Source organism: Mustela nigripes, chromosome 2, assembly GCF_022355385.1.
Source record: "Mustela nigripes isolate SB6536 chromosome 2, MUSNIG.SB6536, whole genome shotgun sequence".
NCBI classification, from domain to species: domain Eukaryota; kingdom Metazoa; phylum Chordata; class Mammalia; order Carnivora; family Mustelidae; genus Mustela; species Mustela nigripes.
The window spans coordinates 90,787,137-90,806,097 of record NC_081558.1 but is presented as its reverse complement, the minus strand read 5'-3'; the positions used below and the strand labels follow the sequence as shown (position 1 = coordinate 90,806,097).

The 18,961-nt window shown below is 50.0% G+C and overlaps 1 protein-coding gene across 1 annotated transcript in view; it reads left to right on the top strand.

Annotated features, from left to right (window-relative positions):
- Positions 1-16,650: 16,650 nt before the first annotated feature.
- The window catches only part of RAB6B (RAB6B, member RAS oncogene family), a 53,870-nt gene continuing 51,559 nt past the window's right edge, over positions 16,651-18,961 (top strand). Inside the window, exon 1 of the mRNA XM_059390945.1 lies at positions 16,651-17,115. Coding sequence (XP_059246928.1) covers positions 17,046-17,115 — 70 coding nt within the window. The 5' untranslated portion in view covers positions 16,651-17,045. The remainder of the gene's footprint in view (positions 17,116-18,961) is intronic.

Sequence of the window (18,961 nt, the reverse complement as noted above, 5' to 3'; positions counted from 1 at the left end):
TTGAGCGTGCACAGACCATGGCACCATTATTCTCTGAATCAGTTAGGTTTGGTTTCTAGCTGTCATCCAGCCAGGTGGCTGGAAGGTTAGCATCGACGCTCCTCAATGGTCTGGTCCCCAAAGACATCCACAGTCCCTTGGGTCCTGCCAGTATGGGTCCTTGGTCCCTTCCCAGGCTGAGGTTCCCGACCTGCCCTGCATCCCCCCCAAGCCTGGAAACCATGCAGAGGCTAGATGCAGGCTGAGGCCCTCCCCCCGCCCAGCCCCAGGAAGCCCACCTCTTGGCTCCACTCCCTCTGCTAGCATAATCCAGCGCCTCAAGGGCTGAACAAAAAAAGCCAGGGAAGAAAGGGTCTGTAGGAACTTTTTACCTCATCCTTCCTGGAATTTCTTAGCACAGGAGGGGGAAAATGCAATGAAAATCAAATACCATATCTTCATGATTTATCCTTGGGTCTCAGGCCCTCTGGGGTGATCCTCATCATAGCCCCATGAGGGAGACCGCGCTGGTCCGAAGGCCCCATTCAAAGACGAGGAACCTGAAATTGGGGAAATCACTGTGGCCTACTTTACCCAAATGACACCTATCAGGGTCTAGACTTAAATCACGCTGCCAGCTCTTTCTCCTCCAGACTCAGAGGCAGCCCCAGCCTCCCTACTGAGAGATTCTGAAACAGGGGGAGGCCCCTCTATTCCCACTGAAATTCACTGGCCCGTGGAGGGAGGTGGGGGAATCTGTTGAGGGCTATGTAAGGGGGAAGGGAGGGGGGACGACCAGGTACAACGTCCTTCACCCCCACCTTCCGTTCAAGTAGCAAGAACATCACCGTGCTCATCCCACAGGGCCGATTTTGCCCCATAGCACCATGAGTTAAAGGAGAGTCACAGAGAAAATGGACAAAGAGGAAAAGGCTTTCAAGACGAAAAGGCCCTAGAGAGAGCTACAACACAGACAGACCTTCAAGGGAACACCTCCACCTGGTGACAGGTTAGCAGATTCTCACTTAGGAAACAAAGCCACATTGTGATCTCCAAGCCCTCCCAGAGGTGGAGAGATAGAGCTAAACTGGGGGCTGAATCCGGCTGTCTCGGATTGTTACTAAAATATCATATTACAGATTCCCGAAGTGACGAGACTGGCAGGGGCTGTGTGTGTGTGTGTGTGTGAGAGGGGGGGGGGGGGGAGAGAGAAACAGACAGACAGAGAAACTCTGCAAATCCAAAGGAGAAATCCTCTTTTCCAACCATAGGAACTACATACCTGGGTAAAAGGTCCATCTCCTGCCAATAGCACCCGATTCATTATAACCTTTCCTCAGAGATTAAATATGTAAACAGGCCCCAGGCAAGCCCTTGGCAAATTGCGAGAGAAAGTTTTTCTCCCATGGCACACCCTGCCATTCATCCCCACACAACACAGGGGTCAACCCAGCTTGCTGAGGCCCCTGCACCCCCCCCACACCACCCCAGGCACTGCCACACCTTGAAGTCAGTAACAGTGACTAAAATGCACAGGGATTTTGCTGCCCAGCCGCTCATCCAGCCAGCTCCTCTAACTGGAATTCAGTCAGGATAGGCAGGGCCAGCCATGGTCACCGTCCCCGTCTGTCAAAGGACATAACAGGAGCCCTTCTCTTGCTCATCCAAAGTCTCCTGTGGGTCCCGCTGGCTCTCCAGGGCAGTGGTTCCGCAACGCCATCTGCCTGGATGCCGGGGTCCCTCCATGTCACACCGTGCCACCAGCACTGACCAGGCAGGCCCAGAAAGTCCTCAGAGGTCCCGCACTGGTAAGTCAAGTCTGGACCCAACGTGACACGCTCCACCTCTGCCCCCAGCATGTTGGCTGTCACGGGAGTGGGGAAAGATAATCCCATGAGCTCAGAAGAAACAGAAAGCAGGTACAGACAGTACTAGAAACCTCTACCATCAGGGGTGACCCTGGGTGACGCTGTGCTCTTGCACCTTTAAGCCAGCTTTGTCAGGCTGTTGGGAAGGGGCAATCATTTTCCAAAGGAGGCAGCTTCCATGCTGGCTCTGAAAGGGGATGGGATGATTTCTAGGCAAGGCCCAGCCCACAGGCAGTTTGCAGAGAGGTGGGGAGGTGGGGAAGGAAGCAGAGGAAGAGGAGCTGGGGCGGCAGCTGAGAGAGAGGCAGGTCCCAGGAAGGTTCTCTTGAGATGGGAGAGATCTCCTAGGGAGACTGAGAAGCCAAAGAGAAGTACAGCTGTCTGAGCAACCCTGGGAAGGAAGGGGGGTGAGCTGACGTGCCCTGGAGGAACCACAGCCCGAACTTCCACCGGCCCTGGAAGGTCAATATGGCTAATCCTATCCTCAGAATGGAAAAAATGAGGCCACCTTCTAGCTGTCACTTGTGCCTCCATTTGTTCACTTAGTACCTAATGCAGATGAGAACCAGAGATGACAAACACATGGTCCCTAGCCTTCAGGGGCTTATTAGGAGCCAGAATAAGACTGGCTCCTAAGAGGGCAAAGTTCAAGTGCTATGCCGCTCATTTGGTTGAGAGATCAGAGAAGGGGGTTGATCCAGGTCTTGAAGGATGAACTGGATCTCAAGAGACTACAAGGTGCAAAGACCTTCCAGGCAACGGGAAGGAAGCAGGAAAACCTGGGCAAGCTCTGAGAAACCATGGGCCACAGGACCCACGAAGAAGATCAGACATAAGACCTGGAGAGGCAACTGGATCCAGGCTTAGAGGCTCTTGGAGGGTCTTGGAGGCTGGCTTACGGCAGGCTGTGAGTGGTAAGGCCAGCCAAGTCCTGGCTCCTCTGTCAGGGCCTGGGAGAAGAGCCTCAGAGCCCCAGCCAACCAATCCCAGGAAGGTGCTCCTAGCTCAGGGTCTCCTTCTGGAGTCTACACTGGAAAGGGGCACCTGAGTGGGCCATGCAATACCCTCAGGGGGCTGCCTTACCGTACTCCCCGCACACACCAGCCCTGCCCCACACACTCAGGGAGCCCCTACATTGTGCGCTTGAAGGAGCACCCATTTGCAGCCTCACCCTTGGTCAGTGCTCCAAAGCCGCCCCAGCCGAGGGTGGGGTGAAAGCTGCTCTGTGTCCATGCTTTCCCTCCCACCTCCTCCCTCTGACCATCTGGGCCCTGGAGCCCATGGAGCTGGGATTTGAAAGGCTTCATCTCCGGGCCAAATAAAGCAACTCATTTAAGTCCCCCATCGTTGCCAACACCTTTATCTTTACTCTGCTGTCCATCAGTGTGAGATACAGGAGGTATCCCCCTTTTACAGACATCCAATCCTTAGAAGTGACCTCAGAAGTCCCAGATAGGGACTAACATTTGTTTAAACCTTGGTCCACATTACACCTCACTACCCCTAGTTTACAGAAGAGGAACAGGGATGGCTGGATGTGACAGAAGCTCTCCTTTGTGTCCACACTGGGAAAGGACCCAGGCCAATTTCACACTGTTTCTGTCTGGCTCCTTGACCCAAGGAGCCTCTCCGGACACACTGAGATTTCAGAAGGACTCTTGAACCTCAGGGCTCCGACAGCTCAGACGCCGTCCCAAGTGCGGTAGAGAGGCGAGCACCCTGAATCATCACTGCAGCCCTGTAGTATGCCACCATTCTGCCCTTTCACAGACGAGGAGCCTGAGGCGCGGCGCACAGCGGTCTCGGTTGCATTTCTCTTCTTTGCCGTAAGGGGGCGGGCGCTGGGATCCGCTGAGAACGGGGCCCCGCCGGGCCGCGCTAGCCCGCATAGTAGCGGTCGGCCACCAGAGGGCGCGCTCGTCCCTGGGCCTGGGCCCTACCAGGAGCCCCGTGGAGGCACCACGCCCGGTGAACGCAAGGGACGCGCCGCCCGGACGGCTCAGCGCGGCGATCCGGCACTCCGCCCGGCTTCTGGCCGCGCAGCTGCCCCCGCCCGGGCGCCCTTGGTCCTCACACCCTCCTCACGCCCACCCCAGTCCCGCACCGCCTACCCTGGCGCCCCGGAGTGGCCTGGGATCTGGGCACCAGCTCACAGCTCATGGCCGTAAGGAGATGTCCCTTTCTCCTGCTCGGCGACAAAGCACCATTTAGTCTGTTCATCTGTATTTTCAGCACGAATGTGTGGTGAACACATTAAAGAACACGGAAAGCAAAGGGAAAGATGCCGGGAAGCACCAAAGGGCGCAGGCGGCTTCCTGATGCTCTCTGACCTGTTGTGAGCAGAGCGGGCACCCAGCCAGCCCGCAATGTGGAGTCCACAGCGTCGCCCTCTGGGGACCACCGTTCCGCGGCTGCGGGGGCTCAGGTCCCCCTGACCCCTGTTTGCTCGCGTCCCCAGAGCACATTCGAGGGCCTGGCCCTGAAATGGGAGCGGGCGTCAGAGAGAAAGCTGTGTCTGTGTCCTGGGCATCGCCACCTGGGGAGTAATCCAATGGCCCATCCTGTAGAATCAGACATCCAGCAAGCACTGGGCACCAGCCTGTGGTGTGAACAAGACAAACAGAACCCCTTCCCCCCGGGGAATTTACAATTCAGGAAGCAAGAGAGACATAACCAAGAAGGCACGCAAATTGCATGGCAATTGCTAATAATCTGTTACAGGTGCAGCAGTGCCGTGAAGTACAGACAAATGGATACCTGCATTGGAATGCAGGGGGAAGAGCAGGTCCATGGGGCTTCCACAAAGCTCAGAGAGGCCAGTTGCTTGGGGTGAGGGGTGAGGGTGGGGGTGGGGGTGGTAGGGGGCAAGAGTAGAGGCCGTGAACTCCAGCTGAACCTTGAAGGCTAGGGCAAGTTTGTTGAGCAAGGCCTCAGAACGGGTTTATTCTGGGCAGAGTGGGATGCAGGAGTGAAGGTTCACAGGTAAGAAAGCTGGGGTATGTTTGCCTGGAAAGCAGGGGCTGGGAGTGCACATTACAAGTTGCTGGAGCATAATGGGTGGTCATTGGACCACGCGCACCCCCTTTAGCAACTAGATGCTGTCTGTGGGTAATGGGAAGGCATTGACAGCTTAACAGAGGCAAGATGCAACCAGGTTTCTGGGTTATTTAATAAAAGGCCGCTGGGTGGGGGGGACCACCTGGGTGGCTCAGTGGGTTAAAGCCTCTGCCTTCAGCTAGGGTCATGATCCCAGGGTCCTGGGATCGAGTCCCGTATCGGGCTCTCTGCTAGGCGGGGAGCCTGCTTCCCTTCCTCTCCCTGCCTCTCTCTGCCTACTTTTGATTTCTCTCTCTCTGTCAAATAAATAAATAAAATCTTAAAAAAAAAAAAAAAAAGGCCGCTGGGGCTGCAGGTATACTTGGAAAGGGGAGCCTGGCTGGCAAGGTGGGTTCTACGGAAAGAGGCCTCCTTCTTGTCATTATGGCTGCTGGGGGAACCGGTGCTGGAAAAGATCAGGGCTGGGATGCTCTCGTGGGTCCAGAGTTGAGGGAAAGGCCTGTGAGCAGCAGAGCCCCCCGCCCCCACAGGCTCGCAGCAACCCCGCTGTGTGCTGACCCCAGGGCTGGAGCTGATGCCGGGGCCAGAATGCACCTTGTTAGAAAGCAGATGTTAGGAATCGACGGTGTCTGGGTTCTGATAGGCCCACAGACATTCCCGTTTTCAAGTTTGCTGCGAACGTGGGGAGTGTTTGAATTTTGGATTTTCTCTTGAAAAGACCTATGGGCGCCAGCACTCCTGCCAGATGACAAGGGGTTGGAGCTGAGTACAGAGCACTCCTTTAGATGGTCCCTGTACTCCTAGGTTGGCTGTGGGGCCCACATCACCGGCTGTGGGTATTTCAATTTCCACGCATAAACACGCCCAGAAAGAGTCCAGGTGAGCCGCTGAAAATCCAGGAGCCTGTCGGAAACCGCCTGAAGGGAGGCGCTTGAGAAATAAGGAGGCGGCGGAGGACTGCCGGCCGGGGGCGCTAGAGAGCGGCGTCCAAACTGAACTCCCCGTCTCTCTGGCCGAACCTCTTCTCTCTGACTCTCCCACCGCACTTCATGGCACTCCAGCCTTCTGCCTGATCGGACCCAAGGTTTGGAGACAGAAGAAAATAAAGGGGGAAAGCTTAGGCACTGTGGAGGCACGAGGAGAGGGGTCTGTGGTTGCAGCCATGTCCTGCTTCTGGAATCACGGTGGGTCCATGGTTTGGGAAGAATTCATTGAGCTTTCTGTACCTCGTGTCTTCCAGTTTGCAGAATGAAGTGCCTACAGGTCACGCATGTATCTCAGTTGGGCACCGCCGTAGCCCCACCATCAACCCCGGTGGGGGCGAGGGGGGGGACACACAGAGTCGTCCTTAAAATCAAACTCACTTCAGATTTGATTTTCCCAAGGTTGCTTGAATTGGTGGTTCTGAGTACATTTTAGATTTACACGCATGGTTTTATTATAAAATATTTTACCATCTTTTTAAGTATTAAAAGTATCTTTGTATTAAAATGCCCGCAAATGGAAAGCCTTTTCCATTATAAAACTTTTACCAATTTACTTTTTATATTTATAAATTTTTTTAACGAGGGCCGGTAGTACCATGTTGCAAGTTACCACCTGCCCTGTGATTTATTTCAGACGGAGATGGCTTTGAGCCAAAAGTCTGATTGTTTTAACTTAGTAAAATAAAAGAAATGATTTTTTTTTTAATTCCCCACTTGCTCAGTCTGTACTGTCTGATAGGGCAAAAAAATTATGTGAGAAGAAATAGGATTATCAGTTTTAACATTCAGCATAAATTGTAATAACATTTTAATCTTTATTGTTTGAAATTCATCTGGAACTTAAAATGTTATAATTAATTGCTTTCTACCCCCAAAATATCTGCATATATTTGTTCTCTCTTGTCAGAGCACAATATTTACTTGTTAAATGGAAGCTTAATTATTAATAGTTTAATTTTATACCCACAAGCTACCTATTTCAAGAGCAAAGTTGTTTTTTTTTTTATAAAGTCCGTTCTCTACCCATAAATTTTTAAAACTTATTTAATATGCTTACACACATCTTGGAGTTTTAAAATCACACTCTTGGGATGCCTGGGTGGCTCAGTTGGTTAAGCAGCTGCCTTCGGCTCGGGTCGTGATCCCAGCGGCCTGGGATTGAGTCCCACATCGGGCTCCTTGCTTGGCGGGGAGCCTGCTTCTCCCTCTGCCTCTGCCTGCCACTCTGTCTGCCTGTGCTTGCTCTCGCCTCTCTCTCTATGACAAATAAATAAATAAATAAATCTTTAAAATCACACTCTTTCCCTTGGCTTTCTATAGGATTGCAAAAATGGGCCCCCTGGGGCTATAAGGACACTTGGGGGACAGGCAGGAAGAACGAAATGTTCATTAAGCCTTTGGTTGTTAAGATAATGAGTCAGGAATCCACAGATTGCTGTACTGTTTATTTGAATACCGTTGGAATATTATTCAGCATCTCTGGGTAGATAACCTCATATGGCCGTGATTCATATGTGCTGAGTGAGAATCCCTAGAGACACACCCTCCTGTCACCTCCCACTTCACCGTGTTGGTGGGGAGCATCTTTCCCATTTAAACAATGGAACAACACAACCCAGTGCCAGAAGGGCCTCTCAACCCACATGATTTAGTCAAGCATGGAGATCTTCGGGGGTGGAAAGCCAAAGGTGACTTCCAGAGAGGGGGTTACACACCCTGACACATACACAGTAAGCCCCTCCTTTTCACTCTGGCTCCTATATTGTGGGTCTTATCGTTGAAATGTGAATGATGCCCCCATACAAATGCCCTGTGCACAGTGAAGAAAAGGAAAGAGACAATGTGGTCGGAACTGACTCTTGTTGAAACAAGTTGGAGCCAGAAGCATGAGAGCCCTAGACTGGCCATTTGTGGATCAGCACAGCCCCTTTTGCCTTCCTGTTCTTACCAAGGATTCCAAATGGCAAAAACTCAATCTGGCCAGCACAGGTGTCTTCTCTGACTGAGGCTTTATCCTCTCTGCAGAGAGGCCTCACAAAGGGAGGCCTGAGGAAAGCCAGACCCTCTGCCTTGGCCTGGGACAGCGATGGAAACCTCCCAGGTGGGGGATTCACAGTTCAGATCTGAGTACGGTGGCGCATTCCCAGCTTTGAGATGGAAACCTGTTTGAGGGAAGAGAAACTTTCCTAGCTTTCTTAATCTTATCACCTATGGTAAGCTAAATGTTAGCCTCCAAGGATATGTCCATACCCGAGTCCAATGGAAGGTGTGAATGTTACTTTATATGGCAAAGACTTTGCAAGTGTCATTTAAGGATCTTAAAATGGGGAGCTATCCTGGATAATCTTGGCAGACCCTAAATACCATCACAAGTGTCCGTATAAGAGGGAGGCAGAAGATCACACACAGAAGAGAAGGCAATGGGAAGAAGCAAGGAACCACTCTCCCCTAGAATCTTCACATAGCATAGCCCTAACAAGGTCTTCCTGTCAACCCAGTGATCCTACTTTCAGACTTCTGGCCTCTAGAACTGTAAGAATAATTTTCTGTTCTCCTCTGTTCATCAGAACAAAGCCTGACCAAAGTGGTTGTCATTTGCTACAGCAGCCGTAGTAAGCTAGTATAAGACCTCTCAGCTAGAAGCTTAAATTCACCTCGTGACCAAGTTTCTAAAATTTTGGTCCTCAACCCAATGGCTGGTGAGCTGGCATTTCCTTTCTATATGTGATTAAATGATTATACAGCAAAATCAGCCCCTCCTAGCTGCGCACTGGCAGGGAAGTGTATCCTCGACATCCCACGAGATAAAGCTCCATGCCAGGGAGGCCAGGCGTCCTGTCCATCTGGCCGTGATTCCATAATTGCCCTAAAAGAGACTCTATGTGGGGTGCCTGGGTGGCTCGGTCGGTTGAGCGTCTGCCTTCGGCTCAGTTCATGATCCCCAGGTCCTGGGATGGAGCCCTGCCTCTGGCTCCCTGCTCAGTGCGAAGCCTGCTTTTCCCTCAGCTTGTGCTCTCATTCTTTTTGACCAATAAATAAAATCTTTAAAAAGGGACTCTATGTTTTATTTTAGAATACATATGCTACAAATTCTTGCCTAAATATTTTTAAGGAAGAAATCTTACCTTTAATTTTGTATTCCCCAGGGGGCTCTCCTTAGTTTATAAACTCTCAGATTAATTATAAACAAGGTCGGAGGGGACATAGTCAAGAATTACTTGTCAAGTGGTTGTGAGCAAATCAATTTCCTACCACCAATACAGTTTGCAACTCAAGGCAAACATTCATAATTTTTTACAAGCATCTTGATAACTACTTTTCTCTACTGAACATACAAAAAAATAACACTTTTCCCTACCAAATACACAGAATAAGAATTGCAGTTTCTAAGGCCCAAGGAGAGGTTACATTCCAAAGAAAATTAATGGTAATTCTAGAGGTAGACAGCTGAAGATTACAGTGCGCTCCTGCAAATAAACTACTTAAGGTAATGATGACAAGACTAGAATGAGCAAGTGATTTTTAAAAATTTTTCTTTTCTATATGAAAGAAAACCAGTATAAGTTTTGTAAAAAGAATGCACATATTATAAATTATTCAAGCACCACATAGGGGTTAAAAAAATTCAAATGCCACTGTTCATAAATAATTAGCATTTACATTAGGAGGACCTTTTCATGTGGGTGTTCCAGAAAGGCTAAATAGATATACTGAAAGGTTTTGATAAATATGTGATTACTTTATATATGCTACTTGCAATATTATTACATTTAACTTCATTTGTATTTAAAACTGGAAGAAGAAATCAAAAGGAATCTAAAAGATTATATCTAATTATTATGTTAATAATATCTAATAGATAAAATTATCATATAATTATATATAACATACAATAGTTATATACATATTAGCTATATTAGATACTAGAGTTTTTTTTACTAGGTATGGTTTTAGATATTAGATATATTTTTCTTAGGTATATTAGATATGAGATTTTTTTAAAGATCTTTTTATAATCACAAAAACAGATTTAGGGGAAAAACACATTGAAACTTCAGTAATTGTTTTTACATTCCGTACTTCGATTTAGGCATCATCCTTTGACTCCCTGCAATGAAAAATGAGGACCTCAGATCCAGAGCCTTCCTTTCCCCTCCCCCACATCTTCACTTATTGTGACATTAATATTCTTACATAAATAGCGCTTATATTTTAGTTCATAACTATAATTTGTAAAATGTTTTCTATTAATAGTTAAATGTTTTCTATTAATAGTTAATAGTTATCGTTGAAATGTGAATGATGCCCCCATACAAATGCCCTGTGCACAGTGAAGAAAAGGAAAGAGACAATGTGGTCGGAACTGACTCTTGTTGAAACAAGTTGGAGCCAGAAGCATGAGAGCCCTAGACTGGCCATTTGTGGATCAGCACAGCCCCTTTTGCCTTCCTGTTCTTACCAAGGATTCCAAACAGCAAAAACTCAATCTGGCCATAGTTAAATGTTTCCAAATCTCACCACAGCTTCTCTACTCTTGAAATCTTCCTTTTGACTTACAGAAATTTAACTTCAAGTAAAATCTTTATCCCCTCTCAGCTAGTGATATTTCTCAAATGTTTTTGTTTTCAAAAATACTTTTATTCAACAAAACTTCCCCTTAAATTTTTTACTCTAAATTGCAGCTATGTTTTCTTGAAAATTTAAAAATTTTCCCAAGGCTTCAAGAAAGTAAAAGATTTTACTCAATGTAACACAGCTAGTGTGCAAAGTCAGAATGCAAATGAAGGCCCAATTTCAAATCTCACCCTGTTGTCATCTATCCATTATCCACTGCTCCCATTTGGCTATACGTTTGCTCATTATCCATCATTACTCACCTGTGTAGCCCTGTATCCATTTATCCATTTATCCATTATTTCACTCACACATACATGATACAAACTTACATACATACATAGCCATTCATCCATCCAGACATTCCACCTACTTCATCTGTCAACCAACTCATCATCCTCCCATGCACCTATCTATCCATTTATCCATACTAATTTACTCCAATATCCATCCATCCACCTATACATGGATACATAAATAGATACATCCATTGGTCCAGACATTCTTCTATCTCTCTACTCACCCACGGAGCCACCCTTTCCCAAATCAGTCCATTCCATCTCTCATGGATCCTTTTATCCTTTCTATGAATTCATCTGCTCGTCCAACCAGTGTATCTATATCTATATCCATAGAATAGGGAGTTGTCTCCTTCTAAGATTCTCTTTTGCTCTTGTTCCATTTCCCAGCCATCAAGAGAAGACCACAGCATTCCACCAGCACAATAAGGAGGACTGTGGGTCCCTAACTCTCTCTCACGCATACGAAAATCCTTGCAACAGAGACTGTGGGTTATGGTACCCTATTAAATACGGAGCCCTTCAGTAATCTCCCCAATAACGGAAACTTCTAATGTTCATACAGTAACGAATCCTCTCTTTATTGAAGAGTCCTTGGCGAAGATTACAACCTCAGACCATGAGGCAGAGTTTTTGCCCATATGTGGAATCCTTTAGATCTCCTCTATCATTGTCCTGACGTTTTCATCGCTGTCTCAACCTTCCATGGGTCCACCTGCTGCACAGATCCCTCGCCATCCACATGCAGTCACTGAACACGACTTGCTGATTTCTACCTAGTTTAACCTCACTTTCCCCACCCCCAGTGTCAGTGCAGCAGCCTGGATGCACCATTTGGTGGACCTCAGTAAGAACTGAACATGAGAGAAGCTCAGTGCCTCAGATGAATGATTCACAGTTAGAATGATTAGATTGAGGCTATTCGTGACAAAGACAAGTCAAAACAAATCAAGAGAAAAGAGTATAGAAATAAAAACAAATTCTAAAGGCTCTCTTGCAGAGTGTTTTGAAAAGCAGAGATAAAGGAACTGTAACCAAACTTCGAGTAGAAAAAGAAAAAGGAGCAGGAGGAAGAAGAGGGCATTAATGACGGTGACAAGGAGTTCCAGGAGGAGGAGGAGGAGGGAGAAAGAAAGAGAGATAGTAGTGTCCTACAATCTAGAGAACTAGCCTTAGCTTCTGGTTGCTTCCAAAACAATTAGCAACAAAGAAATGACAGAGATGAGACAGAGAAACAACATAAAGACCGTGACTGGTTGCTGGGGAGAGTAAAGCTAGGGTGAACTCGTGTGAAAAGTTGATAGCAGTCTCAGGTGGGTGTAGCAGGTACAGAGATGGGCAGAGAAGACTGGGGACGGGGGACTCTCCTTTCTGCTCATTCCTCTCTCCCGTATTTCCCAGGGAAAGTGACTAGTGGCCTCTGCCACTGGAAGAAAGAGATCAGTGGGTATAGCCTGGCTGCCTGGGAATGTCAGTGTCATATCAGAGCCATGCCCAAGGTGAGATTCTGACAAAAACACACACAGGCTGACTAGGTGGCTGGGCATTTACTCTTCTGTCCCAATGTCCTCAAAATCCTCATGGATGGCAGATGACCATCAGTGGATGATCGCCTTGTGAATGGTGACTGATGGGTCAAAAGAGCTTGTCTTCTTTCAGTGCTGCTTTTTTCAAATAATTTAAAGAGGAATCCTCACTAGAGAACTTTCTCTGTGAAAAGAAAGCAAAAGGGATGCTAAGTAGCAACTCTGGAGTACCTGAGGCTCTCCATCCTAGGGCTCATCCCCCCTCTCCTTCATACTCACTGGAGGGACAAAAGCAGACCTCAATCGTACTCTCCACCCACCCACCCCCGCCATTATCTGACCGGGCAGCTGATAACCACAAGAGAAACCTGAGTTCACAAGTCAGAGTCAGCGGAGACCTGAGGAGTAAAACCACTAAAAACATACATAACAAATAACACAATGCAGACCACAGACAGATCAACAGCCCAAGATAAGTATACAAAATATAACAAAGACTTTCAGAGACATGAGAGAATATTGCTAAAATTAAGAAGGAAGAAGGGATGCCTGGGAGGCACAGTTGGTTAAATGTCCAACTCTCAGTTTCAGCTCAGGTCGTGATCTCAGGGATGGAGCCCCTCATCGGACTCCATGCCCAGCGGGGAGCCTGCTTCTCCCTCTGCCTCTGCTCCTCCCTATGGCTCATTCTCTCTCATAAATAAGTAAACAAACAAACAAACAAACCTTAAAAAAAAAAAAGAAAAGAAGGAACAAGAAGAACAAGAAGCAATCAAAGAAGACAAACCTGTGCCTCTTCTGATAGAAGAATAGGAAATTCATTCAGGACAGCAAGACAAACAGGCACAGTTTTTAAAAACATACTTAAAGATAATGGAGAGAGAACAAGGTAGTAAAGAAGTGGCAGGGGAGCTTGGAGATCTCGGAGAAAATGGGAATTCAGGAAAGTATGCTCAGCATTTAGACTGCTTCTGCCCTGGAAGCATTTAATGATTCTGGACAAGTCAGCAATATTTGTAATAAGCAAACACTCGAAACAACCAAAATGTCCCTCTCCGATAGAGGGATAACTAACCGGTACATTCACACAGTGCAATAGTGCACGGCAGTAAAACGAGTCAGCTTCAACGTTCAACACCCTGGGCGCACGGTGGAGCAGAAGGAGAGTCAGAGGAGAATTCTTCCCAGAGGAGAATTAAAAGACCTTGTGAGGGACCCTTGTGGCAACAGAGATGGATCGGTGACAACACCCTAGCTGTGTCATTGTATTACAGTTTTGCAAGATGTTACCACTGGAGGAATCTGGATAAATGATACTCAGGATCTGTCTTCTTTCTTACAACTACTTGTGAATCTAGAACGACCTCAAAATAAAAAGTTTAATTTTAAAAATGTATATATAATAGCAAAGGGATAAGACTAGCCAAGACTTTCTCAAAGAAATAACAAATATAGGGGAAGAAGGAGAAGCAGGTGACCTGAGGACAATCTTTGGAAAACAGTTTGTCTTAAAATCAAACATACTTGGTTGGTTCTATACCTTAATGCATCTACTTGATACATATCTTGGAAAAACTTCTCCCAGGTGCATCAGGAAGGACATAAAGAATGTTCACAGCAGCATTTGCAGTAGCACAAAGAAAACTCTGGGCATTTTCTGATGCTCATTTCCTGGTTTCCCTAATGTATGATGGCAACGGGAGATGGTATCACTGTGAATCTAAAATTATTTTAAATAAAAAAGGTTTTTATCTGGACACATTTTACTGGAAATGGTACAAAAACTGGAGCATACACTCTAATGTTCACGAAATAGCAGTGAAGACAAAAGAACCTCTGCTATATGCGTTGACAGACACATCTTAGGAACATAATGTTAAGAAAAATGCAAGTCATAAGAGAGACTATATAGTTTGATACCTTACATGAAGTTCAAAAGACGCAAACAAAACAAACTATTGTTGAAGGATACATCCAAATGCGATAATGCCTAAAGAAAAGCCAGAGTTGTGCATTTCTGCCTTGAGGAGGGAGGAAGGGAAAAGGACGCAGGGGGGGGGAAGTAGCTGGAGACCTCAGAAGTATTGTAGCATTTGATTTCTCCAGCTGGGTGGAATGCCCAATGGGCGTTCACAATGATAGGTTTTCTTTATAACTTACATATACATTGTACATATGCAATAAAAAACTTTAACTAAAAAAAATAAAAGAACACAAAGATACTATGTGGAAGTAACTCATTCTGGTAGGATTGCCAAACTGAGTGCCATAGTGGCCATGTTCCACAATGTTTTACCACTGGAAGAAAGCCTGTCTCCTCTAGGGCAGGTTAAGGACAAGACCCCAAATAAGGGGAGACAAATAATGATAAAAGATGGAGAAGGAGGGGGACATGGGGCAGAGCAGACTCGGACTTTCAAGCACAATGACCACATTCTGTGAATAATACCAGTATCAGCTCCAGCAACAAGAGCCAACCTGTCTTCTGTGCTTAAAGTGGGTGGAACTGGGTTTTCGTCTTTGAACTGAAGACCTGAGAGTCCCAGATGCATCCTGGCCCATAGTCAGCCCAGCTGGGTCTGACTTTGAGCTTCTAGGTGTGCAGAGGGGCGTGGGTCCCATCTATCCCTCGCCTCCTGTCATACCACAAAGACCAGGTGATCAGAGAAGGTATAGGACTTGCCCAGGCTTACCTAAACGATGGTCCTTTTTCTGTCACATTTCAGTGGCTTTGTCTTGACACTGACAATGTCCTCAGCACAGGATGTGAGGGTGCAGGAAGACAGCCCCAGGTGGCAGCTTGCCTATAACTCCTCTGGAATTTCAGTGGAGAGGGGGCTCAGGGGGAGGAAGGGGGGGCAGCATGGGAGCCTCCTCTCCTTCTAGAGCTTCCTTCAGCCCCAAGCTGGATGCAGTCACCCGAGAGGGCAAGAACCCCCAGAGCAGGAGAGTGGGAGTTTCAAGGGTGCCCCCGAGCCGGATGCCAGACACAGTGGGGTAGATATCCCAGAGTGCTGGCCTCCAATCCCTGGAGCTCCCAAGCAAGGGAGGCTCTGAGAAATAGAACAGTTGTTTTGATTTGCATTTTAGACATTCACTCAAACATTCAAAACTATTTACTAAGTTCTCAGGTCCTTGAGATTGTGAAGTGGACCTTCAACAGCTGCTGTCATGGAACTCACCTTCTAGTTTTCAAACAAGCAGTGAGAGAGGGACTTAAGATTAAAAAATCAGGGAGATAGGGAGATACCCCAGTCAAGCCATGGACAGCAGAAAGAGGATAACCACTGTCCTTTGCTAGTCTCTGGGGGTTGAGTTTGCTTCTCACTCTTCTCTCTCTGTGTACATGTACATGTACATGCCCATGCACACACACACACACACACACACACACACACACAGCTCGTTCCCAAATAAATAAATGTTCTTCGAACCGCTATAAAGAAGGAGACCATGTGGCACTAGGACGGTAAGAGGCAGTTTTGTGAACCCTCCATCAATGGGAATGCCTTACCATTGGGCTGTCCTGGGAGTGATCATAACACCTGAGCTTCTTGCTCTCACCCACTCACAACTGGTCCCATGTGCCTCAGTGGGCCAGCTGAATGCAGAGGGGAATGGGAAGCAACCCGGCCGTCCTCTGGGAGCTAATTATTCAGACACAACTAATTGCCAGGGCAAGCAGTGGCCTTGTCAGCCTGGTGGCCCCAGAGTCAGGAACTCCAGAGCACTGTCCAGAGATGGCCACGCTGATATTCAGGTATCCCACGGGACAGCAGATTTAGGATAAAATTATCTGTGGAGGCGGTTGGTTTGAGATTGGTGCACCTTTTCTGGTCCTCCTCTCTTGCTGGAGAGGTCTAACGGGACACCTATGACCTCACAGAGGCGCCCAGAGGAGGGACCTGGATCTAGAGAAGGGAGGGAGGGTTAGAGGCGCCATGGGGTCACAGTCAATTCAGTCTATCCCCCACATGATCCACCACACCCTTGGTCTCCCCCATCCTCCCTTCCTTTCGGTCTTCTGGGTGGGGGAGCGTGCATCGGCGTCGCGGGAGGTGGAGGAAGGGACCGGCATCTAGGTTTTAAAAGACCAGAAACAAATGTCCCCTGACAATTTCGTGTCATTTCCCTGGATTTAAAGGAGGGGTCGAGGGAGTAGGCAAGACAGACGTAGACGGGCAGCGAGAGACGGCCGGGTCCGGGGGTCCCTCGGAGGCCCGGCCAGGCGCTTCTCTACTGCCAAGTGCGGGTTCCGGGTGGGCAGGCGGACGCCCCCTGCCCCGCAGCAGCGCGAGCCCCGCATGACATCAGAGGCTGGGGAGCGCGCAGAGCGCAGGCGCCGGCGAGGAGGGAGACGGGAGGGGGGCCGCGGCGCGCGGCTCGGGAGAGCGCTCCTCCGCCCCGCGCGCCGTCCCTGCGCCCCGCTCCGCCCGCGCCTCGCTGTCCGCGCCGCGCCTCGGGCGTCCAGAGCGCGCCCCTCGCACAGCAGCGAGCGCCGCCCGCAGCAGCCCAGCCCCAGCCTTCTCCTCCTCCGCCGCCGCTGGACACGCAGCCGCAGGCCGGGGCCGGGACGCAGCTGGGGAGTCAGGGACGCGCGCAGCCAGCCCTTCCCCCTCCGGCTCCCGCACCGCCGGCCGCCTCCCCTCGCCCTCCTCCTCCCTCCCTGTTCCTTCGCTTCTCCTCCTCCTCCTGCACGGCCCGGCTGCCAGCACCATGTCCGCAGGGGGAGATTTTGGGAACCCACTGAGAAAATTCAAGTTGGTGTTCCTGGGGGAGCAGAGCGGTAAGTACCCCGCTTATTCTCTTGGCTTGGCGCTGAGTCGACCCCCGCCGGCACATCCTCCGCCCCGCCGGGGCCCCGGCCCCGGCCCCGGCCCGGAAAGGCCCCTCCAAGCCCGGGTGGAGGGGAGGGACGGGGATGTGGGGGTCGGGACCGGCTCGGGCGGGGCGGGGCCGGGCCGGGGAGGGGCCCGGGGGAGGGATGGAGGGGGCGCTGGGCCCTAGGTGAGGGTGAGGGTGGGAGGTGGGGTGCGGGGCTAGAGCAGCTGCGGGGCCAGCGCGGCGGGGAGGCCGGAGGGCGGCGGCTCGCTCAGCCGCGCCGGCCGGGGCGTGAAGGAGCTGGGCTCGCCCGCTCCCTCGCAATGCGGCACGGGCTGCGGGCGACCGCGCAGGTGGCCAGGAGCCGGCGGGGGCCGGGGGAGGACGGGCGCCCCTCTTCGGAGAATGAGGCGGGGCGGGCGTCTCGCCGGAGGGCTCCCTGCAGACCCTGCCCGGACCCATGTTGAATGACAGGCACGTCCAGGCCCTGGAGCAGAGGGCCGTGGGGGAAGGCCGGACCTGTCTCCTGTGGAAAGAGCGGGCGCTGGCTGCAAGGGAACAGGGTGCCTACCTCCCCCTGGCCTACGTCGGATTGGGCACGGAAGGTTCTAGACGCTGCCCGGTGCCAGCGTGTGCGAGCGTCTCTCCGGCTCAGGGTCTGGGCGAGGACGGCCAGGGTTCCCTGGTGCGAGGCAGATTTGGGGGATGGTACAGGGGTGCCTCGCACCGAGAGGCGGCGAAGCCTGGAGCTGGGCAGAGAAAGGACCAGGCGACACGCCCTGCCTGGCTTCCCAGCACCCCTCCTGAGAGCGCTGATGGCAGAGGAGTCTTCCCACCCCCACCACCTAGCTCACCGCCCGTCTTGGGGGAGGGGAGGTCACCGTGGCAGCCGGCCAGGGGCGGGCGGGGGGGAGGGGGAGACAGACGGCTTCCTTGCCGCCCAGCAGCCTCCCTGGGGGAAGCATCTCTGAAACCCGGGATGGGCCCAAGGCGGGAGGACCAGATTGAAGAGCGTGGACCCCTCTGACACCTGTAGGAAGGAGTGGTTCTCAGAGCATCTCTCCAGAGGCCTCTCACCTGGGGCTGCAGAGAGACCTCCTGGGCCTTGCCAGCTTACCTCAGGAAGAAGGTGGCTACTGGGGATGGGATCCCCAGCGCTAGCTCTGCAGACCAGTCCAGTTCACCTGGTTTGGTGCCTATCTGTACTAGGGGCCAAGACACAAGCAACCTTAGGAGGACCTGATGGGCTCAGGGAACAGTGCTCACCTAGTGTGGGTACAAGTGGGTTGTGAAGTTCACATGGCAGTCTCCTGTGTTGCTGCTAATTCCCTGGGATGGATGGATCAGAGAAGGATGTCAGAAGGTCAGGTCCTAACAGGGGGATGGATCCTGGGACCAGGCTGGGTATTTCAGAACAAGATCAATTCAGCCAGCCAGCCCTGTGTCCTGGACTCTGAGCTTCTGATTCTTATAGAGTCCAGCTTCAGAGCTCACTATTTCCCATGCCTGAAAGGATTTCAGGAGTCTGTATCTCAGTGCTAATCTTACCTGGCCTGGAGCCCTGGGCTAGAAGCCTAATCAGGCAGCTTGGGAGTTGAATTCCTATCTGTGTTTCCTTGAGCAGATTTCCAGGCCTTTCTGAGCCTCAGTTTCTGTCTCTGTGAAATGGTTGTTTGAGGTTCTTATACTCCTTTATGTTCCCCCAGTGCCTCTCAAAGGGCCTTGGCCTTAGGATCTCAGGAAACATTCATTTATTCTAAGTCTGAACATGCTTCAGTAAAGCACCAGGGCTTTGATGAGGAGAATGTCTC